The following is a 26,591-nucleotide window of genomic DNA, read 5'->3' on the forward strand; positions in this document are numbered from 1 at the left end:
TCAGACTTACAGGATAAAGCTTTCAGTGTAGTGCTGGGAGTGTGATATAACTATGTATAACTCTTGCTGAAGTGAGAGGGAGCACCCAGCTAACAGCATCCCATGTCAAAAGACAGACTGTGACAAAAAGTTACTTAACATGTGAAATAAAAACAATTTACATTTGTAACGTTGTTACTGTAACTTACAGTTTCTCTTGAATATATAGCTTATGAAATCACACACACATCTCATTGATACCTGCTTTAAGTGCGAGGCTCAGCACGATCTCAAATATGAGTTGCTATTGATTCCTACATGAAACCCACTGACAAATTAAAATTTTCAACACACACAAACTTTACTGAGCAAGGCCAAAAGTATATAGTAAACAACAGAGGTGGGTCTGAAAAAGATCTGGAAACATGTCCTGGCCTCCAAAACTTGGGGGTGTCTAGATCAGGGGGTTTGGTCCAGCCCATGAGAAAGAGAGAGCTAGAGAGAGAAGAAAGCTGCACAGTGTGGATCCTGAGTTGGATTCAAACTCACAAACCCAAAGTTCCTCCATATGCTGGATGTTTCAAAAGTGGGATTTTGGCTCAGGCCCATCTCTAATAAACAATGCATGTAATGGACTAGGTCTCTGCTCTCTCTTAAATGCTCTTTGTGCTGTTGGAGAGGTGCAATGAGGATTTGATGCTATAAGGCAGCTGCTGAGGATTTCCCTACCACAGGAGAATGCTGAGCTGGTTTCAGGCCCCTAAAGCCATAAAGGGTATTCCAGGATGAGCTGGGAGTTTGCCAAAATCAGGGCCTCTTGGAGACCATTATCCACTAATGCCAGTTATTGTGGTGACAGCCTTGTTAGCCCCTGGAAGCTCCCAGAGTCCTGGGGGTTGGAGGAGTTAGAACAGGGGTGGGCAAACTACGGCCCCTGGGCTGGATCTGGCCTGCCAGCCATTTTAATCCGGCCTTCAAGCTCTGGCTGGGGAGCGGGGTCTGGGACTTGCCCCGCTCCGGCGCTCTGGCCAGGGTGCAGGGTTGGGGGCCACTCCACGCAGCTCCTGGAAACAGCAGCATGGTCCCGCTCCAGCTCCTACATGTAGGGGCAGCCAAAGGCTCTGCACTGCATGCTGCCCCTGCCCCAAGCACTGCCCCCACAGCTCCCATTGGCCGGGAACCGCAGCCAATGGGAGCTGCAGGGGTGGTGCCTGCAGACAGGGCAGAGCGCAGCAGAGCTGCCTGGCTGCGCGTCCACGTAGAAGCCAGAGCGGGGACATGCCACTGCTTCCGGGAGCCACTTTAGGTAAGCACTGCCGGGAGCCTGGACCCCTGAGCCTCCCCCTGCACCCAACCTCCTGCCCCAGCCCTGATCCCCCTCCCACCCGCCAAACCCTTCGATCCCACCCTAGAGCACCCTCCTGCACCGCAAACCCATCATCCCCAGCCCCACCCCAGAGCCCACACCCCCAGCCGGAGCCCTCATCCCCCGGTGCCCCAATCCCCTGCCCCAGCCCTGATCCCTCTCCCACCATCTGAACCCCTTGGTCCCAGCTCAGAGCCCCCTCCGACACTCCAAGCTCCTCATCCCCAGCCCCAACCCAGAGCCCTCACCCCCTCCCACACCCCAACCCCAATTTTGTGAGCATTCATGGCCCACCATACAATTTCTATACCTAGATGTGGCTCTCGGGCCAAAAAGTTTGCCCACCCCTGAGTTAGAAAAGTGGAGTAAAGCCATCTGTACACTCCAAGTCCACTGAGAGTCCCTTTTCTTGCAAGAGAAGTGCTAGACTCTCCATCTCTTGACATCTTCAAATCAAGACTGCAGATCTCTCTGGAAGATACACGTTATTGGGCCACATATACAGATAACTGGATGAAACATAATGGCCTGTCACATACAGAAGGTCAGACTAGATGATCTATTTATTCCTTAAATGCTATGAATTTATGACAGCTGCTTTGGCATACCTGGGTATCTAGTGGAATAACTAGTCCATTTCTCTTATAACAATGAATACATTTTGTACTGGATAGGCCATAAATGAAGCTAATTAATATTAGCTAATGAAGAACACCCAACAATAAGCTGATGACATCCACCTGTATACCTCATAGTCCACAGATGTAACCAGCACTATTACAATTATGTCACAACGCCTACAAGAGATTAGCTCCTGGGAGAAGAGAAAGCCAGCTCAGATTGAACCCATATAAGATCACGGTGATGCTGGTCAGAAAGGGTAAATGCTTCAAAGAACTAGACTGGACTTTGTCTTTCCTTTTCACTGAAGGCATCCGTCCATCAAATCAGTAAAATGCCTTGGGGTTTTGTCTGAGTCATCACCAAGCCCAGACAATCAGGTGCCATCAGTGGCAAATAAAATAAAAAAAAGGAAGAAGGAGAAGTAGCAGCCATTGCCCCCTTGTTCCTTCTGCAGCACGCTAAGAAGATTTTGTTATTTCTATTGTGATGATTTGCCAAGAGATCCTGATCGAGGAGCTGGGCCCCATTGTGTAAGGCGCTGTACGGCCTATAAAAAGGTACTTCCTTCCTCACCTTTTCCTCCCTGATAAGAATGTTGATGATGATCCATGCAGTGTTGTTGTAGCTGTGTCAGTCCCAGGATATTAGAGAGACAAGGTGGGTGAGGTACTATCTATTATTGGACCAATTTCAGAAGCTGATTCAATAAAAGATATTACTTCATGCACCTTGTCTCTCTCACGATGATCCGGGGGTTTATTTCCTCCAGACTGGATTACTTTAACTTGTTGTATCTGGCACCAGATATGAAAGCATTACAGAGGCGCTATATGCAGAACATGGTGGCCCACCTTCTCAACAGGATGGGCTGATATGAACTCTAGAGTGAGCACTGGCTCCCAGATTGCCTTATTGTTAGTTTAAAACCTTGGTTCTGATCTTCAAAAAGATCAGCTGTCCAGGCCCCAGCTGCATCAGTGACTTCATCTCCACTTAGAAACTGCCACAGTGCAGCTTTCAAAGCCCAGAATGAAGCTGGAGACAGAGTATTTCCAGTTAAAAGAAATCTGTCTGTGAAATGAGATTCCAGAGTAGATCAGGCTAATCCAGAGTCTGACCACCTTCTTGGCAAGCAACAAGGCCCTGCTCTTGGAGAGTAATGGTCAGGAGATTGTAAATACTGTACTCCTGTTCAAACAAAAGTCTTTGTTCATGTGCACATGCAGGCCATTTGCTAAACAGTCAGGTGAAGAGAGCATGAATGCTCATGAATGACAAAGGGCACGAAAGTGGGTGAATTATATGGATGTTCTGAACAGATGTTTGCAAATACTGTTCTACATCATGTGATTAGCTCTAGCAATGACAGACCACAGAACAGTTAGTGTGACATTTAAAAAAACCCAACCCAATATGCTCCCAATTTGTGCATGCAAAAATGAGAAATTGCATGTTTTACTTAGAGGAAATAGAGCTGTCCATATCAACATATTTTCAACATGTTAAGGTATTTACCATTCTGACTCAACATCAGTAAAAATTTATTTTCAGCTGCTATTGATTTTCTTCTTGGTTACAAAGGCTTATGTTTGAACAAAGAGGGAGAAAGAAGCTGTTAACATAGTGCAAATGAGAACACAAACTTGAAGGAACATGTATGTTAATAAGCAAGATGGCCTTCATCACTCCACAACTGCAAGGGAGAAAAAATGTCTGATTTCTTGAAAACCTGATGACAGGCTTGGTGTGCCGTTGGGAAGACAATCAGGAGCATAAAAATGGGTATGTACAACACAGAATTATTTTCAGCCATCCTTCATTTACAGCTTTATGAGTAAATAGTGACATGAAAACAGCTTCTAAATTCAAGATGACTTTCTTACCTTGGACGTGGATGCTGTTTGGTTGAAAAGAGGGGTTTGTTATTGGCTGGTATGTCTTTAGATGTGTTCCCATAGTCTGCTGGAGATGGGGAGTCTGGGGTGTCCGTCTCTGCATCATGGGAGGGGGAACTGGAATTCTCCTGGGGCTGATATGGTGGGGAGACGGAGCAGGAGCTGCAAACCTGAAAATCATGAAACAGATTGAAGTATGAAGCCCCCCAAAAATAAGAGCAAAAGATCGTTTTAAATTATTTAAATCACCAAAGTGCTTTAACAATGGGCACTGATACAGATTTCTAAAAGAATAGAGTGCAGTCCTAAACACTCCATCATGATCCAGTTTCTCAAATTAGATGGATAAATTACACCTGATAAACAACAATGAAAACCCAGTCTGAAGCTTCTACCAGGCAAACTCCTCAACTTCCAGGGAAGAACCTCAGGCAGAACATGTGTTCTGTTTGACAGTCCGGTGATGAGGGTCATATAGATACTTAGATGGGATACCTGACATCAGGGCCGCTGCTAAATTGCAGGACTGTATTGTGGGGAGGCAATGTGATGCCAGTTGACAAATGACAGTCCTTCCTTTTTAGAAGGGCTGTAACCAGTCAATTCCAGTGCTTCTAAGGGGCACAGAGAGTGGTTGATGGGGGGTGGGGCATTGCCTAAAGGAAGAAATGCTGGGCAGAAGCAGTGTAGGATGAGTCCCAAGTCCTTTTATTAAGTATTGTTTTCTGTTGCATATGATGCTCTAACAGCTCTTGGAAATTTTTCCACTTTATATTCAAGTATTTTGAAATAATTGATCTTAAACCAATATAAAATAGACAACATCAGTTTTCATGAAGATCTTGCAGTGTTAAATGATTTCAAATGGAGATGAGCCTGAGCTTATCAAAATTTGGATCTGGATCCAGTTTATGAACTTCCAAACCTTGGGCATTTCCTGAGCTAAGGCTTTGGTTCAGCTGGGAAAAGGACTGCAACACTCCAGAAGATAGGGCCTAAAACATATGATTACTTCTGCTACTATAAGGGGATGGGTTATTTACCTGGATGTATTTATGGGCTTCCTGGAAGGGTTTGAGCCATGTTAACAACAACCCCTTTGAATTGTACATCTTAAGCTCTTTACAAAGTAGGTAAGTAATATTCCCATTGAAGATGGGAAGCCGAGGTGTAGAGAGGTTACAAGGCTTGGCTTCCTTGACTCACATGACCACTCTCAATCCACATTGCCTACCCAGCAACAAATAGTATTTTCTAGGCAACAATGGAAGAAGGCTATAGTCTCACAAATAATACAGTAGGAGCTATAATTATAGTAATCTTACCACAGAATACGCCTGCATCACATGGGAAAGCATATTTAAATCCAAGACACCTGAGTTCTTCTGATTTAACAGAGAAGAGATTTCTATCAAACATCTTCTGCATGACTTGGACCTTATATGGAACCCATTTACTAATTTTTGGCTGATCCATAGCTCATGTTAACATTATAGCAAATTTCATAGTGAACCATGTATGCTTTACTGCTTGTTCTATTTGCTTTCATTGAGTAGTCCTTTTGTTTCTTATTAGTTACAGTTTAGTTTGTCTCTGTATTGCTTCTACATTTACATACAAACTCAAATTTATTCCTAAAAAGATGTGTCTGTACAGGAAAAACTATAGAAATACAACCAGTAATGGGATAAATTATGAAGTGCTTACTGAACCCTGGTCTACACTACGGGGTTAGGTTGAATTTAGCCGCGTTAGGTCGATTTTAAAATGAATGCGTCTACACAACCAACCCCGTTCTGTCGACCTAAAGGGCTCTTAAAATCAACTTCTGTGCTCCTCTCCGGCAAGGGGAGTAGTGCTAAAATTGACCTTGCTGGGTTGAATTTGGGGTAATGCGGATGCAATTCGATGGTATTGACCTCCGGGAGCTATCCCAGAATGCTCCAATGTGACCACTCTGGACAGCACTTTGAACTCCGATGCACTAGCCAGGTACACAGGAAAAGCCCTGGGAAATTTTGAATTTCATTTCCTGTTTGGTCAGTGTGGCGAGCTCAGCAGCACAGGTGACCATGCAGTCCTCCCAGAATCGCAAACGAGCTCCAGCATGGACCGAAATGGAGACACTGGATCTGATTGCTGAATGGGGAGAAGAATCTGTGCAGGCTGAATTCTGATCAAAAAGAAGAAATGCTAATTTGTATGCCAAAATCGCACAGGGCATGGTGGAGAAAAGCTACAACAGCGACACACAGCAGTGCCGCGTGAAAGTTAAGGAGCTCAGGCAAGCCTACCAAAACACAAAGGAGGCAAACAGTCGCTCCGGGTCAGAGCCCCATACATGCCGCTTCTATGATCAGCTGCATGGCATTCGGGGGTGGGGGGGGACCCTACCACTACTCCACCACTGTCCGTGGACACCTGCAAGGGGGGAGTCTCATGCAACAGAGAGGAGGATTTTGTGGATGAGGAAGAGGAGGAGGAGAATGCGCAGCAGGCAAGAGGTGAATCAGTTCTCCCCGGCAGCCAGAACCTTTTCATCACCCTGGAGCCAATACCCTCCCAAGGCGGGATCCCCTACCCTGAAGCCAGAGAAGGCAGCTCTGATGAGTGCACATTTTTAACTACAGTGCAGGGTTTAAAAGCAATAGTGTTTAATGTTTGATTTGTCCTGAAGAATTGGGATGCATTCGTGGCCAGTACAGCTCCTGGAAAAGTCATAGAATCATAGAATATCAGGGTTGGAAGGGACCTCAGGAGGTCATCTAGTCCAACCCCCTGCTCAAAGCAGGACGAATCCCCAACTAAATCATCCCAGCCAGGGCTCTGTCAAGCCTGACCTTAAAAACTTCTAAGGAAGGAGATTCTACCACCTCCCTAGGTAACGCATTCCAGTGTTTCACCACCCTCCTAGTGAAAAAGTTTTTCCTAATATCCAACCTAAACCTCCCCCACTGCAACTTGAGACCATTACTCCTTGTCCTGTCATCTTCTACCACTGAGAATAGTCTAGAACCATCCTCTTTGGAACCACCTCTGAGGTAGTTGAAAGCAGCTATCAAATCCCCCCTCATTCTTCTCTTTTGCAGACTAAACAATCCCAGTTCCCTCAGCCTCTCCTCATAAGTCATGTGTTCCAGACCCCTAATCATTTTTGTTGCCCTTCACTGGACTCTCTCCAATTTTTCCACATCCTTCTTGTAGTGTGGGGCCCAAAACTGGACACAGTACTCCAGATGAGGCCTCACCAATGTCGAATAGAGGGGAACGATCACGTCCCTCGATCTGCTGGCTATGCCCCTACTTATACATCCCAAAATGCCATTGGCCTTCTTGGCAACAAGGGCACACTGTTGACTCATATCCAGCTTCTCGTCCACTGTCACCCCTAGGTCCTTTTCCACAGAACTGCTGCCTAGCCATTCGGTCCCTAGTCTGTAGCGGTGCATTGGATTCTTCCGACCTAAGTGCAGGACCCTGCACTTATCCTTGTTGAACCTCATCAGATTTCTTTTGGCCCAATCCTCCAATTTGTCTAGGTCCCTCTGTATCCTATCCCTACCTGCCACCGTATCTACCACTCCTCCTAGTTTAGTATCATCCACAAATTTGCTGAGAGTGCAATCCACACCATCCTCCAGATCATTTATGAAGATATTGAACAAAACCGGCCTCAGGACCGACCCTTGGGGCACTCCACTTGATACCGGCTGCCATCTAGACATGGAGGCATTGATCACTACCCGTTGAGCCCGACAATCTAGCCAACTTTCTACCCACCTTATAATGCATTCATCCAGCCCATACTTCTTTAACTTGCTGACAAGAATACTGTGGGAGACCGTGTCAAAAGCTTTGCTAAAGTCAAGAAACAATACATCCACTGCTTTCCCTTCATCCACAGAACCAGTAATCTCATCATAGAAGGCGATTAGATTAGTCAGGCATGACCTTCCCTTGGTGAACCCATGCTGACTGTTCCTGATCACTTTCCTCTTGTGTAAGTGCTTCAGGATTGATTCCTTGAGGACCTGCTCCATGATTTTTCTGGGGACTGAGGTGAGGCTGACTGGCCTGTAGTTCCCAGGATCCTCCTTCTTCCCTTTTTTAAAGATGGGCACTACATTAGCCTTTTTCCAATCGTCCGGGACTTCCCCCGATCCCCATGAGTTTTCAAAGATAATGGCCAATGGCTATGCAATCACAGCCGCCAACTCTTTTAGCACTCTCGGATGCAACGCATCCGGCCCCACGGACTTGTGCACGTCCAGCTTTTCTAAATAGTCCCTAACCACGTCTTTCTCCACAGAGGGCTGGCCACCTACTCCCCATTCTGTGTTGCCCAGTGCAGCAGTCTGGGATCTGACCTTGTTTGTGAAGACAGAGGCAAAAAGAGCATTGAGTACATTAGCTTTTTCCACATCCTCTGTCACTAGGTTGCCTCCCTCATTCAGTAAGGGTCCCACACTTTCCTTGGCTTTCTTCTTGTTGCGAACATACCTGAAGAAACCCTTCTTGTTACTCTTAACATCTCTTGCTAGCTGCAGCTCCAGGTGCGATTTGGCCCTCCTGATTTCATTCCTACATGCCCGAGCAACATTTTTATACTCTTCCCTGGTCATTTGTCCAATCTTCCACTTCTTGTAAGCTTCTTTTTTATGTTTAAGGTCCGCAAGGATTTCACTGTTAAGCCAAGCTGGTCGCCTGCCATATTTACTATACTTTCGACACATCGGGATGGTTTGTCCCTGTAACCTCAATAAGGATTCTTTGAAATACAGCCAGCTCTCCTGGACTCCTTTCCCCTTCATGTTAGTCCACCAGGGGATCCTACCCATCAGTTCCCTGAGGGAGTCCAAGTCTGCTTTCCTGAAGTCCAGGGTCCGTATTCTGCTGCTTACCTTTCTTCCCTATGTCAGGATCCTGAACTCAACCAGCTCATGGTCACAGCCTCCCAGATTCCCATCCACTTTTGCTTCACCTACTAATTCTTCCCGGTTTGTGAGCAGCAGGTCAAGAAAAGCTCTCCCCCTAGTTGGCTCCTCCAGCACTTGCACCAGGAAATTGTTCCCTACATTTTCCAAAAACTTCCTAGATTGTCTGTGCACCGCTGTAGTGCTCTCCCAGCAGATATCAGGATGATTAAAGTCACCCATGAGAACCAGGGCATGCGATCTAGCAGCTTCTGCGAGTTGCTGGAAGGGAGCCTCATCCACCTCATCCCCCTGGTCCGGTGGTCTATAGCAGACTCCCACCACTACATCACTCTTGTTGCTCACACTTCTAAACTTAATCCAGAGACACTCAGGTTTTTCTGCAGTTTCATACCGGAGCTCTGAGCAGTCATACTGCTCCCTTACATACAGTGCTACTCCCCCACCTTTTCTGCCCTGCCTGTCCTTCCTGAACAGTTTATAACCATCCATGACAGTACTCCAGTCATGTGAGTTATCCCACCAAGTCTCTGTTATTCCAATCACGTCATAATTCCTTGACTTCACCAGGACCTCCAGTTCTCCCTGCTTGTTTCCAAGGCTTTGTGCATTTGTATATAGGCACTTGAGATAACCTGCTGATCGCCCCTCATTCTCAGTATGAGGTAGGAGCCCTCCCCTCACAGACGTTCCTGCCTGTGCTTCCTTCCGGTATCCTGCTTGCCCACTTACCTCAGGGCTTTGGTCTCCTTCCCCCGGTGAACCTAGTTTAAAGCCCTCCTCACTAGGTTAGCCAGCCTGCTCGCAAAGATGCTCTTCCCTCTCTTCATTAGGTGGAGCCCGTCTCTGCCCAGCACTCCTCCTTCATGGAACACCATCCCATGGTCAAAGAATCCAAAGCCTTCTCTCCGACACCACCTGCGTAGCCATTCGTTGACTTCCACGATTCGACGGTCCCTACCCCGGCCTTTTCCTTCCATGGGGACGATGGACGAGAACACCACTTGCATTTCAAACTCCTTTATCCTTCTTCCCAGAGCCACGTAGTCCGCAGTGATCCGCTCAAGTATCATTGGTGCCCACGTGGAGAAGCAGGAAGGGGTATTGATCCAAGCGCTTGATGAGTCTCGGCAGTCTCTCCATCACATCGCAAATCTTAGCCCCTGGCAAGCAGCAGACTTCTCTGTTTTCCTGGTCAGGGTGGCAGATAGATGACTCAGTCCCCCTGAGGAGAGAGTCCCCGACCACCACCACCTGCCTCCTTCTCTTGGGAGTGGTGGTCGTGGAACCCCCAACCTCAGGACATTGCATCTCATGCCTTCCAACCAGCGGAGTCTCCTGCTTTCCCCCCTCCCCCAGACGTATCATCTGGTCCACTCTCCGCAATGGTACCTGTGGAGAGAACATGAAAACGGTTACTTACCTGTGTCTGCGTTGCTGGTACCCGAACATTCCCCCTTCTTCTTCTGGAGGTCACATGTTGCAAAGCTTCTTCACTGGCCTCTTGGCTCCGCTGTCTGTTAACATGTCTCGGGATGGAGCGGGAATCCTCCAGAGACATCTCTATGAAGCTCTCCTGGAGGTACTCTGAAAGCCTTTGCAGAAGATTTCTGGAGAGGGCTGCCTTATTTCGTCCTCCACAGTAGGACACTTTACCACACCAAGCCAGTAGCAAGTAGTCTGGAATCATTGCAGCACAAAGCATGGCAGCACAAAGCACATGGCCCTGGGTTTTGGTCGCATTCAAGCAACATTTGGTCTTTATCTTTCTGTGTTAGCCTCAGGACAGTGATATCATTCATGGTCACCTGGTTGAAATAGGGGAATTTTTGTAAGGGAACAGTAAAAGGACCCCGTTCATGCTGCATTGTTTGTGCATGGCTAAAAGGGATCATCCCGGAGAATAGCCATGTGGTGGGGTGGGCGGAGGTGTGTGCTGCACATCCACCCGAAAACGACAGCCCCTCCTTTTAAATGTGAAACCCAGTCGGCATTGCTTGCTATGGGAAAGGATGGCGCTACAGTTTGAAACCATTCCCACATGTTATGAAGGCGTAAGAAGCCAACCCCACGTACCAAAAGGCTTACCATGGCTGCCTGGAAACCAAATTCTGTTGCCCAGCCGTGTGTGATGTGTCACCATACCAGCAGGCGCTCAATATAAAAGGCAAAATGCGACATTGTACCTAAAGCAAATATGCTGTCTGCTGTGAATTGCTTGATTCACTGTGAAAGAGTCTCCCTTTTGTTCTCAGAAATGTATCATCTTAAATTTTACTCTCCCTTTTTATCTCCCCTCAGGTGCAAATGTTTCTATGCTCCCCCTATCATCTCTGTCCCTGAGGTTATCGCAGATTAGAAGACGAAAAAAACCACACTCACGATGACATGTTTTCCGAGCTCATGCAGTCCTCCTGCATTGATAGGGCACAGCTTAATGCATGGAGGCTTTCAGTGGCGGAGGCCAGGAAAGCCTTAAGTGAGCGCAAAGAGCGGAGGCAGGAGGCGATGCTGAGGCTAATGGGGGAGCAAACGGACATGATGAAGCGTCTGTTAGAGCTGCAGGAAAGCCAACAAGAGCACAGCCCCCCGCTGCATCCATTGTATAACCGCCTGCCCTCCTCCCTAAGTTCCATATCCTCCTCACCCAGATGCCCAAGAAAGCGAGGGGGTGGGGGGGGGGGGAAGAGGATGGCCCAAGCAACAGAAGGCTGTCATTCAAACAGTTCTGATTTGTAGTGTGGCTACAACAAGCAATGTGGCCTTGTTCTTCCCTCCTCCCGCACCCCACCCCACCAGGGCTACCTTGTCAGTTATCTCACTTTTTTTTGAATTAATAAAGAAAGAATGCATGGTTTCAAAACAATAGTTACTTTATTTCCTTTGCCAGCTATGATCGAAGGGGGGAGGGTGGTTGGCCTACAGGGAATTAAAATCAACAAAGGGGGCGGGTTTGCAGCAAGGAGAAACACACACAACTGTCACACCGTAGCCTGCCCAGTCATGAAACTGCTTTTCAAAGCCTCTCTGATGCGCAGCACGCCTAGCTGTGCTTTTCTAATCGCCCTGGTGTCTGGTAGCTCAAAATTGGCCGCCAAGTGATTTGCCTCAACCTCCCACCCCGCCATAAATGTCTCCCCCTTACGTTCACAGATATTATGGAGCACACAGCAAGCAGCAATAACAATGGGAATCTTGGTTGCACTGAGGTCTAACCTAGTCAGCAAACAGCACCAGCGAGCTTTTAAATGTCCAAAGGCACATTCTACCATCATTCTGCACTTGCTCAGCATATAGTTGAACTGCTCCTTACTACTGTCCAGGCTGCCTGTGTATGGCTTCATGAGCCATGGGAGCAAGGGGTAGGCTGGGTCCCCAAGGATAACTACTGGCATTTCAACATCTCTAACGGTAATGGGGATTGGAAGTAAGTCCCTTCTTGCAACTGCTTGAACAGCCCGGAGTTCCTAAAGATGCGAGCATCATGCACCTTCCTGGCCATCCCACATTGATGTCGGTGAAATGTCCCTTGTGATCCACCAGTGCTTGAAGCACAGTTGAGAAGTACCCCGTGCAGTTTACGAACTGGTTGGCAAGATAGGGATATGCATTCCATTTATCGCCCCACCACAGTTAGGGAACCCCATTGCAGCAAAGCCATCCAGTATGACCTGCACATTTCCTAGAGTCACTACCCTTGATAGCAGAACGTCAGTGATTGCACTGGCTACTTGGATCACAGCAGTCCCCACAGTAGACTTGCCCACTCCAAATTGATTCCTGACTGACCAGTAGCAGTCAGGCATTGCAAGCTTCCACAGGGCTATCACCACTCACTTCTCAACTGTCAGGGCAGCTCTCATCTTGGTATTCCTGTGCTTCAGGGCGGGGGAAAACAACTCACAAAGTTCAAGGAAAGTGGCCTTACGCATGTGAAAGTTTCGCAGCCACTGTGAATCATCCCATACCTGCAACACTATGAGGTCCCACCAGTCTGTGCTTGTTTGCCAGGCCCAGAATTGGTGTTCCACTGTATCAACCAGCCCCACGGCCACCATGATGTCTCAATTGCCACAGCCCAGGCTTTCAGGAACGTCTGTGTCCATGACCTCATCACAATCATCCTGATGCTGGCGTCTCTTAGCCCAGTTCTGCACATACTGCAGCATAATGCGCGAGGTGTTTACAATGCTCCCAACAGCAGTGGTGAGTTGAGCGGGCTCCATGCTTGCCGTGCTATGGTGTCTGCACGGGTAACCCAGGAAAAAAGGCGCGAAGCGATTGTCTGTCATTGCTTTCACAGAGGGAAGGAGGGCAGGGCAACTGACAACATGTACCCAAAACCACCCGCAACAATGTTTTTCTTCCATCAGGCATTGAGAGCTTAACCCGGAATTCCAGTGGGCAGCGGAGACTGCAGGAACTGTGGGATAACTACCCACAGTGCACTGCTCCGTAAGTCGATGCTAGCCACAGTATTGAGGACACATTCCACTGACTTAATGCGCTTAGTGGAGACATACACAATCGACTGTATAAAATCGATTTCTAAAAATCGACTTCTATAAAATCAACCTAATTTTGTAGTGTAGACATGAGTAACTCAGTCTATAGCACGTCACATATTTTTGCTGCTGCAGGTAACTTCTGCACTATACATTTAAAATACATGCAAAGGAATGTGGGGATGAGGTATGTGTATTTTGCAGTAACAATTGAGGCTAACAAAAGAAGAAATATACAGTAAGTGTTTATAAAAGAAAATATAAGAGGGCTTTAAAAAAGTGCTACAACTGCAGGATTACAGATTTCCCAAGAAAGAGGAAAGACTGGGGTTAGTTTTCTGGATAGCACTCACATAGAAAGATTATTGATTTGCTGCCAGAGATCAGCAACAATGCACACATTGGTCTTTTTTTACATTATTATTTAAAGAATTGTGGGATATCATCCTCTGTGTTTTCAAAATTCATTTGTGAAAACTAATCAATGAAAAATGGCTTTAACCGTCAGCCAACAACAGGGAAAAAATCCTTTTCAAAGACTTAAAATGAAAAGCACAGTTTTAAAGATTTCACATTTGATTTCACATCTAAAAAACCTCCCAAAGATAATACACCACTTTGTATAGCTAGACAGGGATCCTTTTTAGTAGACTTTAGTAGTCTTTATAATGATTTATGAATCACTTCATGAATTCCTGGCTTACTCATATGAGTGACTATAGTATCTACTTATACTTCCCTTCTGCTTCACAAAAGAGAAACTTGGACCTGTTTCAATCCAGATTTGTCCCCGAATAAATCACAGTGTGTTACTGGGGGAACTGCAAATTTAATTTTCTTTCTAAAACAATCAGGACCAGCTTGTAACTGCTAGGAAACTGCCATCCTGAACTGTGGCCATGCCCTGCAGCCCATGCAAACAGGAGTAGCCAAATTTGTAGAGAGGTGCCTTCCTCCATGCTGTCTGGGGTCTTCAAAAATAGAACTAGCATATTCTAGGAACCATTACACAGTATGCCATTCCTCAGTGGGAGCTAGGAAAGGTGTCCTGTAAATGAATGATTAGATTTGAAATGGTTTCAAGATTTGATAGGGGGAACCAAGATGATTACGTTTTCAAAGCTTAACTGACCAGATTAATTTACACAATGTGACATGCATAGATGATTTCTAATTCGTCAATATGGATCACCGCTAAATGAAATAAATGTCATGGTAAGTGTTGGCTGGACCTGTACATAATGTAAATTAAGAGTACAGTATGAGCAAACTCCTAGCAAGCATCAATAGAAAAAACCAAACCAAACCAAACCACTACCACTATCACCAAGAAACCATGTTTGGTATTAGTAGTTTTTTGCTAAGTGACATGCAGGGCCCAGCACACTGAAAATGATTATTTGGAGGTGGTGGTGATGAGTGGGAAGTTTTTATATGTTTGGAAAAAGAATTCGTACAAGTGTTTTGAGATTCTTGGCCAGAGAATTGACTGTTGCTAAATTGTTTGTGCTTCACAGACTCTAAGAAGTGATTTGGAGGGGAAAATCCTCATTCTTGCAATTCCACACAAAACAGAACTTCCATTGTTAATCCAGGCTGCTGGATTCCCTTCACAGAACCCGATGTCAGTATTATGACTGCGGTATCAATTGACTGTCCTTATTCAAGCTGGTTAGAATCAAACAAAGCAGAAAGAAAATTACCATTCAGGGTAAACCTGACCTCTTAAAGGTTTTTTGATGGTGCTCCACTTCTTCATAGAAGTATTCGAAAGACTTTCAAAGAGTTGTCACCTTGGAATTCTCTTTGCTAGTGCTCTTTTTGGCCAGCATTCCTTTATCTGATTTCACACTGCCAGTCTCAATGGGGACATGGAAATACATGACTGGCCTAGTAATATTCGACAGTGTGCTTAAACTGAACTCTCTCACTGAGTTTGCCTCACCTTCACTGCCTGATCTTCTTGGAGTTGTCATGTCTACTGAACTCCCTTCCATGAATCCCCCTTCTTCTTCTGGTTCTGTTTTCTCTGTGTGAATCTTCTACAACAGTGAACTGGTTTCAGACCAATTAATCTCTGAGCTAGTGGCCATGCACTGACAAGCATCTGACTGCTTATGCATTCAAATAAGGTCACAGGCATTCCCTTTGTTTCAACCAGAAAAGGGAACAAAGCAAATAGCAGTTGTGCACTTTTACACAGTTTGTAGTCTAAGGGAGTCAACTGTATCCCCTGAAGTGTGCACAAAAGTTGCATGGATTCAGGGCAAATGGATGCCAGAACAGACTTCAAATATTGTTAGGCTGGAAGGTATTAATGGTTGCCATTGGCCATGTCTGATCTCTAGGCTACCACAGATCTGGTTAAAAGTGATGAGCGTGCTACCCACCCTTCATTCAGGCTACATGGCAGAAGCAATTAAGCTACTTTAATGGACTAAGATACCTGGAGACAATGGAAGCCTCTGTCCAAGGCACTAGCCATATGCAAGGCTGACGAGACACTAAACCCTGCTGGCTGAGAGTTTTTTTCCTGGGGACGGATTGCAAACACAGAGGCTGGGTCTTTGATTCGTTGCAGAGAGCTGAAAGCAACCAAAAAGAAAGAGAAAGGCAGCAAAAAGCCACAGAAGCAGTGGTGAGCATGGCCCTGCTCCATGAGGCACAGGACTGGCTGGAAAGGCAGGTTTGGAAATTGTGTTTGTTTCAACTGTGTTCGGGGAACCAGGACTTTGTGTACTTTGTAAATAAACAGGATTGCACCAAAGAATGACCTGATTCATAATCAATATTTCCTCCTAATGGAAACAACCCAGCAAGGCTCTGAATATTGGCTAACTATTCAGGCCAAGAGGTAACAAATGCTAGCTACTTACTGATCCTGGCACTACCACTTCTCACTCCCTACTATTTTTCTGAACTCTTCTCTTCTGGTGCTAGTTCAGAGCTGGGAGATAAAAATGGATTTTCAAGGCCAAGAAAATGATAATCAATCCTAACCAGCTCGTAAACTTCTGCCTTTCACCCTGCCCAGCAATTAGCTTCCCTCAAGAAGAGTTTACTGTTTGAAATACACAATTCCACTTATTCTGCACTGTGGAAATCTTGTGGGGGATTAAAAGAGATGACAAATCAAGAATAAATTCCTGTAAAATAATAGTAATAATATCTAGCTTTTATATATCATGTTTCATCAGTAAATCTCAAAGTGCTTTACAAAGGGGATAAGCATCACTACCCCTATTTCAAAGATGGGGAAACTGACACATGAGCTATTACCAGCAGGATACTGAGTTTGTGAGTGTGGTTTTTGGGAGGGGGGTGAGGGGGTGAGAGAACCTGGATTTGTGCAGGAAATGGCCTAACTTTATTATCATGCACATTGTGTAAAGAGTTGTCACTTTGGATGGGCTATCACCAGCAGGAGAGTGAATTTGTGTGGGAGGGTGGAGGGTGAGAAAACCTGGATTTGTGCTGGAAATGGCCCACCTGATGATCACTTTAGATAAGCTATTACCAGCTGGACAATGGGGTAGGAGGAGGTATGTTTTCATATTCTCTGTGTATATATAAAGTCTGCTGCAGTTTCCACGGCATACATCCGATGAAGTGAGCTGTAGCTCACGAAAGCTCATGCTCAAATAAATTGGTTAGTCTCTAAGGTGCCACAAGTACTCCTTTTCTTTTTGCGAATACAGACTAACACGGCTGTTACTCTGAAACAAAATAGTATGGTGACTTGCCCGGGGTCATCCAGCACGCCAGGGGCCAACTAGTGCTCTAGCCACTAGGGAACACTTTCATTGAGTGGCCACAAAAAAGTATTTTTGTTAAAACAAATTAGTTGAAAGGGAAGGCAAGCATGCCTATTTGTAACTATTAAATTGGAGGGGAAAAAATGGTTCAACAATGGTATATCCATGTGAAAGTATGACATGTCATGTTACCAGTGACCACTAGTGGAGATGTAGTCTATGTTGGAAGTCACTTTATCTTGACTGCCTACTTTTCTCAACATAGCAATAAAATTTAGGAGGTGTGTAGCTAGCTTGTGCACAGCCAAATATCTTTGTTTACTCTGAGAATAAGTGACCCAGCAACTGACACACTGGATGTGCAACAGCAACGGGTAAACCTCTATAAAGATTGAAGATTCAGCTGTACAACCAATATTTCCAATGCTTTTCTGAACATAACAAAATGTCTTTGAGCTGGTATGGTCATAAGATCAGGCTCTTATTAGATTTCCTGAACTTCCTTCTTTTTGACTGTGTTGGGGAAAAAATGTAAGCTGCATGGGGCAAGCTGTTGTCTACCTCAGTGCTCTGTGTAGTGCTCAGCACACAATAATCAGGAACAGACTTTTTCTACATATGTTAGTATTTCTAGTCAAAGCCAGGAAGTTTTGGGCGAAGTTCCAAGGCAGTTCTCATATAAAAATAAAAATCCCCATGACGCCTTACATTCTGGCTTTCACCAACTCTCCACATTTTGCCGTTGTGGACGAGTAAAAAGTCCTGTTAGCTCACAGTCTACTATACCCCAGTGAAATGCACCAGAATGCCAGGTGTCTACCAGATCTGTGACATAAAAAACCTTCTGTTTAAAAACATGTTTAAAGAACAATGTGATTTGTTGCAAAACAGAATTGTGTGAAACTCAATGTTTTCCTAACAACGTCATGAATACACATGGTTTGCCTAAGGTTTTACAAAGACAAAAATAGCACAATTTTGCAGCTGTGACACAAGACTCCTCACCCCCAGAAGATGGGCAAACCAAAGCTAGATTTTCCACTGAGCACACACACGTCTGTCATCCGAAGGTGGCTGAGCGTTTCCCTTACCTCCACGCCTGCTACTGTCACCAACTCCACTGGCAGCGTCGCTGAGCTGCTGCGGGAACATTGATTTGTTCTGCTAGCTGTTCCAACTTGGTTGGCTCAGCAGGCTGCATTTGCACCACTGGAGGGCAAACCCTCTTTCTTGTAACCTCCAGGGATGAGGAGACAAATTCCCCGGCAGTATCTTTTCTATCTGACTGGGGAGAGAAGACCCTTAGGGTAGTTTTGTCTCCCTGAAAGTGAGGCAAACGTGTTCCTGAAACCCAGGATTGACCCAGGTTCCTGAGCCCGTCCCAATGTCCCCGATGGTTAGACAAAAGGTCCCAGGATTTTGTCCCAGTTTTTGTGTGCACCACAGGCAGACTCTGGCCGCCTGAAGGAAATGTCAGTCAGCTGAGCTAGTGAAATTGCCATCAGAATGGATAAGCATGTGTGCACCTATAGCTGCAAATACCACAGCGATGAGCTTGGTATAAACACCTAGGTAGATTATCCCACCAGGCCCATCACTTGTTGACACCTTTTCCTCATAAGGTTTCCAGTTAAGCCAGTTTTCTGCATGAGTCCTTGTCACCCATCCTGATTTTCATGGTGCACTCCCATAAAACAGGGAGTGTCCCAATTCTGAGTGACAGGAGTCCTGCCAAGTTTCAGGGCCCTGCTGTGTACATAAGGGCTGGGGCAGGCTCAAGTGGCCATTGAGCAATTGAGGAAGGCTCCCTGATTTGTGTCAGCAGCAATGTTGTTGATCTGGCTGCAATATTCCCAAGCACAAAGGTTCAAAAGCCAGGGTCAGATCCCCCAAAACCATGAAGTTTTTTTTTTTTTTACAAAAAAAAAAGATTATACAGTGTTTTGGGCCTGACTTTTGATTTCCGAACTGCCCCACCCACACCCAGTGCATGTGTGAGACACTTAGTGTTGCCAACACGCCCAGATTTATTGAGGTGATTTTTGGCCCCTGCTGCAGGAACCCTGACCTCTACATCTGTTCATCCCCCCCCCACCCACCAATTAATTGTGCCTCCACATCAGTTCTGCCCCTTCCAGCCTCAACTGCATCCCTCCTGGGGCTCTTCACCCCCTCTCCCAGACCTGGGAGGCTGCAGCAGGGTCCCCTCTCCCACTTCTATCTGGGGGTACAGGGGAGGGAGTGGCTTCAGCCTTCAGTGGTTCTTCACTCTACCTTCTGCCCCTCCCAGGCCAGGTGGTACAGGGAGGGAGAGTGGAAGAGGGAGCAGCAGGGGAACTGTCCCTGTTGCTCATAGGAAAGGAGGGATAGAGGCCTGAGCTGCTGGGCTTTTAGCTGCTCCCTCTTTCCCCCTCCCCTCCTGTGAGGATGGTGTCGGCCCCTGAGGGGAGTGGGAAAAAGCTCTGCCTGCCTCCTGCAGCAGATCTGATTGGCTGCTCTTCCTCAGGAGGTGGGGCAGTGGGGAAGGCAGCCAGCTGGAAGGTGTTTCCTCCTCACCCACATGCAGGTCTGAAACTGGTGCTGGTGCTTCTCGTGACATGATCCGACGGGTTCCAGCCCTGGCTGAAATCCCATGACGCATGAAAAAATCAGGAGAGCTGGCAGTTGCCAAGCCACTAGGAAAGCTGCCTCCACTACCCCACAAGTGAGAGGGGTTGGGAGAAGTGTCTCCTCCCCAGCCTGTTCATCTGAGCCCCTGTGAGGGGCAGGGGCCAATGAGGGGACAGAGGCCAGAAGGGAACTCAGATTGGTCCAGTTCCAGCTCCAACATCACAAACTTACACACACACACTTTACACTTACTCAGCAGAAAGGCCATAAATTGCACTGGCTATGGAGATTGAACGAGCCTTGCTACACGTAAAGGAAATCCCCTTCCCCTCATATCAGGTGTGAAGCATGCCAGTGCATGAGAAGCTTGCCCTGATGCATGCTTTATTTGTAGTTACACAGAAAACTTCATTCAGCAGCATTGTCAAGCTCATGTCTTCACCAACACTAAATCCATGCATTTTTTTTTTTTGTTAAAGCTGCAGTTTACGGTTATGTGCAAATTATTTGACTTTTTGCTTACATGTAACAGCACGCAAGTGTTTCTACATTTTTCCTTCCAAAAAAAGCTGGCAGCCATAGTCTTTCCAAATATAGAAAGGAGACTGTTGCTTGGTTAAGAATTAGGAGGCATTGTTGCTAAGACCAACCTACCTTGGTATGAGGACGTGTGCCCAGAACAGTCAATGGCACACTTCTACTCCTGCCCCCAGGACTGGGGTCTCAGTTTGTCACAGAAAATGTAGTCACTCTAGACTCAGGAGTGAAGATTCACCCTTGACTGACTCTACTCATCAGCAGGTGAAGAGCCTTTTCTTACTGCCAGTGGCTACTCTGATATGATAACGGCCACCTTGACCAACACAGTGGGAATTGAACAGAGGATCTCCAGGACTAGAAGTATAATCTGCTACATCTTGAGCTAGAGCTCCTTAACTGTGGCTGTAACAACTCGTATCCTTTGTGGGTCAGCACAGAGGGGGACCTGTAACACAATGATTGGTGGGTTACATCTATGCTTGAGAATTAAGCTGTTGGTAAAGGCAAGTGAGGGCGGATAACCTCTCTAAAAAAGAGACAAAGCATGGAAACAGACTAGAGAAAAATATCAAGCTTTGCTAGCTTGGCTAAGGCAGGGCCCAAGGTTTGATCAGTTGCTCACCTCCATCCTTCAGAGTCTGTCATTGTTAACAGGCAGACATTTCCTCACTAGCAGAAAAGATACAGCCTCTTAGCAGACAAATCTCCAGCTGTCCAAACCATGGGAGGAAATTATGTACTGATTTCAGAACAACATTGTTATGTGCTTTAAGTGGAATCTTTCTTAGAGCCAGCCTGTTTCATACCACAGACAAGAAGCTTTGTAATATGTAAGCATTAGCTGCCCTGACTCTTCAGTTAGAACCACTTGGGGGCTTTTGCTTTTGGAGGTCTGGCTGGGAATTACTTGCTGTTTTATAGTGAAGCCATAAAAAGAATATAACCACATACTCAAATAAGCAAATAAAAGCACTGCTCCAACTCTTATTATAGCACTGCAGTAATAAAGTTGAATACTTCAATTCTAAATCCTTCTATTCAGCCATTAATAACAGCCTAAAAAATTCCTTTCAAGCTAAAATTTCTCATGCTTTAGGAATACAGGAATTGCTATACCAGGTCCATCTAGCTCAACATCTATCTGTCTCAGATAGTGGCTAGTATTAGAAGCTTCAGAGGAACATGAGAGATCCCTCACAGTGGAGAATTACAGAACAGCCTGCCCATAGGGGAAATGTCTTCCCAAACCCAGTCAGTTATTGGGTCATTTATGTCCAGAAACATGCCTTAAGAAGCAAAATGTAACTGCAGATATTATTATCTGTAAATACAACTAATCCCTTTAAACTGGGCATTTGGGCAACAATGATCTTGTGGCAGTGGGTTCCACAAGTTAATTAAGTATCATGTAAACAAGTATTCATTTTATTGTTTTTAAGTTTGCTGCTTTTTTGATTTAATTGAATGTTCCCTTGTTCTTGTATTCAAAAGTGGATGAACAGTAGGTCGCATTTACCTTCCCTCTACCATACAATATTTTGTATACCTTTATCATACCCTCTCTTAATTAAACAGTCAAAATCTTTTCAAATTTGGTGAGCATTAAAAAAAATAAAAACAAAACAATTAGAAAAAATGAATTTTATGGTAGAGATTAGATTTGAATTCCAGTTTTATCCTAACTTTGCTTCCACCACCTGAATTTTAGAGAATTTGGATATGAAAACCTGCCCCCAAACCAATCTTGGTGCTTTGACTTTTGGCATGGAACCAAACTTGCACAAGATGTGTGCATTATTTTTCAATTCCCCTTCCCACAACTGCGAGGCTCAGGTTCACAGGGCTTCGTCAGCTTCTCTACAGCCTCCTTCCCATTTTCCAAAGGAAGAGAAAGTTGAAGAGAAGCCTCTGATTCCTCCACGTTTTCTCCTTCTTATTGTCCATGGGAGTGAAAGGAATGAGAGTCACTATGGCTTCCCTAGAATCCTGAGCCTGCTGCCCAAATGTAAGGGTCGAAGAGGAGTCTCCTTGTCCAGGGAAACCATCACTCAGACAGAGGAGAAAAAAGTGTGTAGGAGGGGAGCTTAATGTTGAAACAACGCAGACTTGTGTGCATGTGAATGGGTCAGTAGATTCTACATTGAATGACATACCATTACCTATAATGGGACATTTCACCTTGGGAGATGATGGATGTGAGTATTTCTGCAGCTGGAAAACAAGCGACAGCCTTGTTCTGTTATAGCGGTAGAGAAATTTCTGCTGGTGGGTGTGGAATTAGGTAGTAGCAGCCTCCGTTTTTTGTTGTTTTTCCTTTAAAATTTTAATTTTTGTAATTGAATATTAAAAGCAAGAACTATGTTAATGCAACATTAAGGTTGAGAAGTTAATTATTCAAAATGCAGAGAATCCAGTAGTTAAGGTTCTCAGGGTAATACTGTAGAACCTCAGAGTTACGAACTGACCAGTCAACCAGACACCTCATTTGGATCCAGAAGTATGCAAGCAAGAAGCACCAGAAACAAAAACAAACAAACAAAAAAAGCAAATACAGTAGAGTACTGTGTTAAATGTGAACTACTAAAAAAATAAAAGGAAAGCTTAAAAAAAAAGATTTGACAAAGTAAAGAAACTGTTTCTGTGCTTGTTTCATTCAAATTAAGATGATTCAAAGCTGAATTTTTCTTCTGCATAGTAATGTTTTGAAGCTGTATTAAGTCAATTTTCAGTTGTAAACTTTTGAAAGAACCATAACGTTTTGTTCAGCGTTACGAACATTTCAGAGTTACGAACAATCTCCATTCCCAAGGTGTTCATAACTCTCAGGTTCCACTGTGTTAGCGGAGCCACATTGCTCATACAGAATATACAGCACCTCATGCACTACATGGCACAGTGGCCACAAAGCCTGCGGTAAGAACTCCTAAATTCTGTGGCAATATTAATTTCTTGTATCTCCGTGTATGAATTTATTGTATCTCCGGGAAATATCCTGCATTCTCACCCCTTCCACAACCAAACACACGACTATGACTCGTAATGGGCTGTACAATTTACCAATGATTATTCTCAACCATACTTTGTACACTACGCGCCCAGCTCCAAGGGCCTCAGCAGTTACAACATTGCCTAGGTGGTCCAGGACAGATTATCCTTCCCCTTCCTCATGTGTGCCATGAAAGAGGGGAGGCAGAGCTTGTGGTCTGCTTCCCGAGTTCATCATCTCAGCTCCCCAAGCCCCTTGGCAGCATAGTTGTCCAGCCTGCCCTTCTGCCTCCCCCTTCTCCCTACCTGCAACCTGGACTTGAGCATTGGCACCAGCCCTCCTCGCTCCTGCCTTGTTCTATAAAACAGTGATGTGAGCATGCACTGTAGTCCAATTAACTTCCCCTTGTGCAGAACGGTCCAGAGCAAGAGACAGCTGCAGGCAGGTCCCAGCAGGCCAGGGAGACAAAGCAAAATGCTGGGCTCTTGGCTGCAGCTAAATAATTAATTTTGTATGCAGAATTCTGTGTTCTCTTGGAAAAAATGGCACATTTCACGCTTGCATAATCACTAAGGCCATGTCTACACTATGGGTGCGACATTGGCAATGGTGCCATAGCTATGCCATTATAACCCTGTAGTGTAGATGCAGATAACAGCAAAGGAAGAGGTTTTTCCATTGCTGTGGGAACTCCACCTCCCTGAGTAACAGTAGCTAGGTTGACCGAAACATTCTTCCATTGACCTAGCTGTGTCTGCACTGGGAGTTATGTCAGCATAGCTGCAGCATGCAGATGTGACTGTTTTTCATACTCCTGAACAAGATAGTTATGTCAACCTAAATTTTAAGTTTAGACCAGGTTTAAGTCGGTGGGTCCCAGAGTGAGATGGCTGAGGCAGTTCACACTGCTCAGAACCATTATTTCAGGCTCTTTGCACACTCAAACAAGTTTATACTTAGTTCACATTTTCAAGATTATCGTCACAACCATGAAGGCTTGACATTTAATTTTTTTTAAATGGAAATAGAGATTCTGCAGCAAGGGGTGAATTCTGTGGAAAATTCCATGATGGCAGAATACACAGTGTCTTGGCTATATGTAGTGTTTTGTATTATTTCTCCTGTTAAATATTTGCCTAAATATATATAGGTGCCCTGTGACCAAGTTATCACTGCTGTGGTAATCTTCACTCTCCTGCATTTAAATGCTTCCTCTTAACATTGCATTAATGTAGTTATTGGCACTTCCTCAGTCTTGAATCCAAAGAAGCCCCAAACATAGACGGGGAGTAACTATGAAACAGTTTATGAAAATGTGTATATGGTTAGTGTAAGGGGGAAAAAAGGCTTGTAAGGAAGGAGTGTATCAGACCAGAACTTCATTATTATTCATTATTGTCAGTATCATCATAGTGTCCTGAGGTCCCAAACAGGATCAGGGCCCCAATGAGGTAGAAACTATTTATACACATCACTATTAAAGTGCTTCAACAGTGGTCTCCCAACAGTAATCTTCTCAGAAATGTGCTAATAAGAGGATCTGGACTTGTTTTTTAAACAGTGATTTCAATGCTTGTAATAAATACTGGACTGACCCTGCTAGTGGTCTAGCAACAAAAGGCAGCAGAAACTTCCCAATAGCATTTGCCAATATCCCTCAACTCCGACTGAAAGGAACCACTTCTACAGGGAAGAGGAGTCTATATATCATTCACTCCTTGGCCCTTCTCCTAACAAGGATACTAACAATTAGCAGCAATGATGATTGTATTTATGATGAGGCACCTCCACTAGAAGTGGACTGATACTGCCCCCATACAGCAGATGGTTCTAACCCCTTTCAGCCATGACTGAACTAATTGAACTCAAAGTAGCAACCTAGACATGAAAGACACCTTAGCCCAATCGTGCAAGCCATCCCATTCTTCCATCTTCAAGATAAAAGGCAGAGCTGTAGTACTGTTTTCATTATGGGGGAATTAGGTCCATTTATCAGCAACTGAAATCCAGGAATGTTCTTTTGAGGTTTATAATTGGATTTTTTGTGCTTTCCTAATTACTGATATTTCTATTCCTCAAGAAAATTAAACACCTTGCGATACATTAGTGAAATATAGAAGTGTGTATTTTAGTGTGTTGAAAATTATGTAAAATCAGCAAAACTATATTTAAAAATGTCCATAGATATATAGTAAGAATAGAATATTTATATTAAAATTAAAGTGTAATATGTGTACCATTGAATTTATATCAGAAATATGTTTCTACTGAAAAACTATTTACCTAGGTCTCATGCACTATAGTCAGAATTTTGATTTAATATACTAAGTGGAAACCATTAACATCATGCAATATCTGATCAATAATCATTTAGGTAATATTTAAAGATGAAAACTGGATCCCTTTCAGAGGATTTGCTTTTATATCACTGAAATATCTAAAGTAATAGAAACCATAAAGATGGGAGATCTTGTCCCTAACCAGCAATGAATGACTTCTGACTATGACTCATAGTCCTTTGCTACTAAATTAGAAGTCAAGTCCAGTCATTGCACACTAGTTTCACAATATAGAAGATATCAGCTTCCTGCAAAAATATGAGCTTATTTCGGTCGAGAAAGCAACTTTAGTTTTCACCAGAGTTTTCAAAGCGGCAAATGTCAATTAACATGCAAATCAGGGTCCCAGTCCTTCAAGGTGCTGATCTGCTCCTAAGAGGTGCAAAGTGACCTGAACTCTACAAATTCACTGTGTTTGAGGGGCATTTATAAGTTCACTGGAGGCATGCAGCATCTTGCAAGTTCAGCCTGCAAATTTTCATGATTAAATAACTTCCTCCTACTAAACATGCTGAAAACAAATACAAACACATGCAATAGGAGTTCAACCCATATGTATTACACTTCTCAAAAGCAAAGTCAGTCAGCAATAATCAAACTGACAACCTGCCCACTTCAACATGTTGGCAAGTAGGACAAGAATATAAATGCTAGTGAGGCTCTAATAATCATGGCTCCCAAGCCACTTACACAGAGTAACTCAATAATTAGCATTTTCATTCTTATTAAGAAAGCTTCTCCATCTCTCCTCCAACTTCTCTTTTCTCCTTCAATGCAATTTTAAATTGGAGAGACACTATCCTTATTCACAGGCTTGGCAAAATTCCATTATTTTTATTTTTTTGTAATTTCAATCAATAATAGCAATGTTTACTTTAAAACTTTTTTTTAAGATGATCAGTTTAACTTTTCATGGTTGTGCAGAAATTACAGGATTTAAGCATTTTAAAAATTGTATCTATTTAAATTTTTACAATTGCAGGTAATTATTGGGGGTCAGACAATAATTGTTGACAGTAGACATCGAGATTCAAAAGTTAAAGGTTTCTAATGGTCAA

At 44.5% G+C, this 26,591-nt stretch overlaps 1 protein-coding gene across 1 annotated transcript in view; it reads right to left on the reverse strand.

Annotated features, from left to right (window-relative positions):
- The window catches only part of GLIS3 (GLIS family zinc finger 3), a 267,600-nt gene that overhangs the window by 12,282 nt on the left and 228,727 nt on the right, over nucleotides 1–26,591 (reverse strand). The window contains exon 9 of the mRNA XM_073345244.1: nucleotides 3,853–4,034. Coding sequence (XP_073201345.1) covers nucleotides 3,853–4,034 — 182 coding nt within the window. The remainder of the gene's footprint in view (nucleotides 1–3,852; nucleotides 4,035–26,591) is intronic.

The sequence above is a fragment of the Lepidochelys kempii genome, chromosome 5 (assembly GCF_965140265.1).
Source record: "Lepidochelys kempii isolate rLepKem1 chromosome 5, rLepKem1.hap2, whole genome shotgun sequence".
Taxonomy (NCBI): Eukaryota; Metazoa; Chordata; order Testudines; family Cheloniidae; genus Lepidochelys; species Lepidochelys kempii.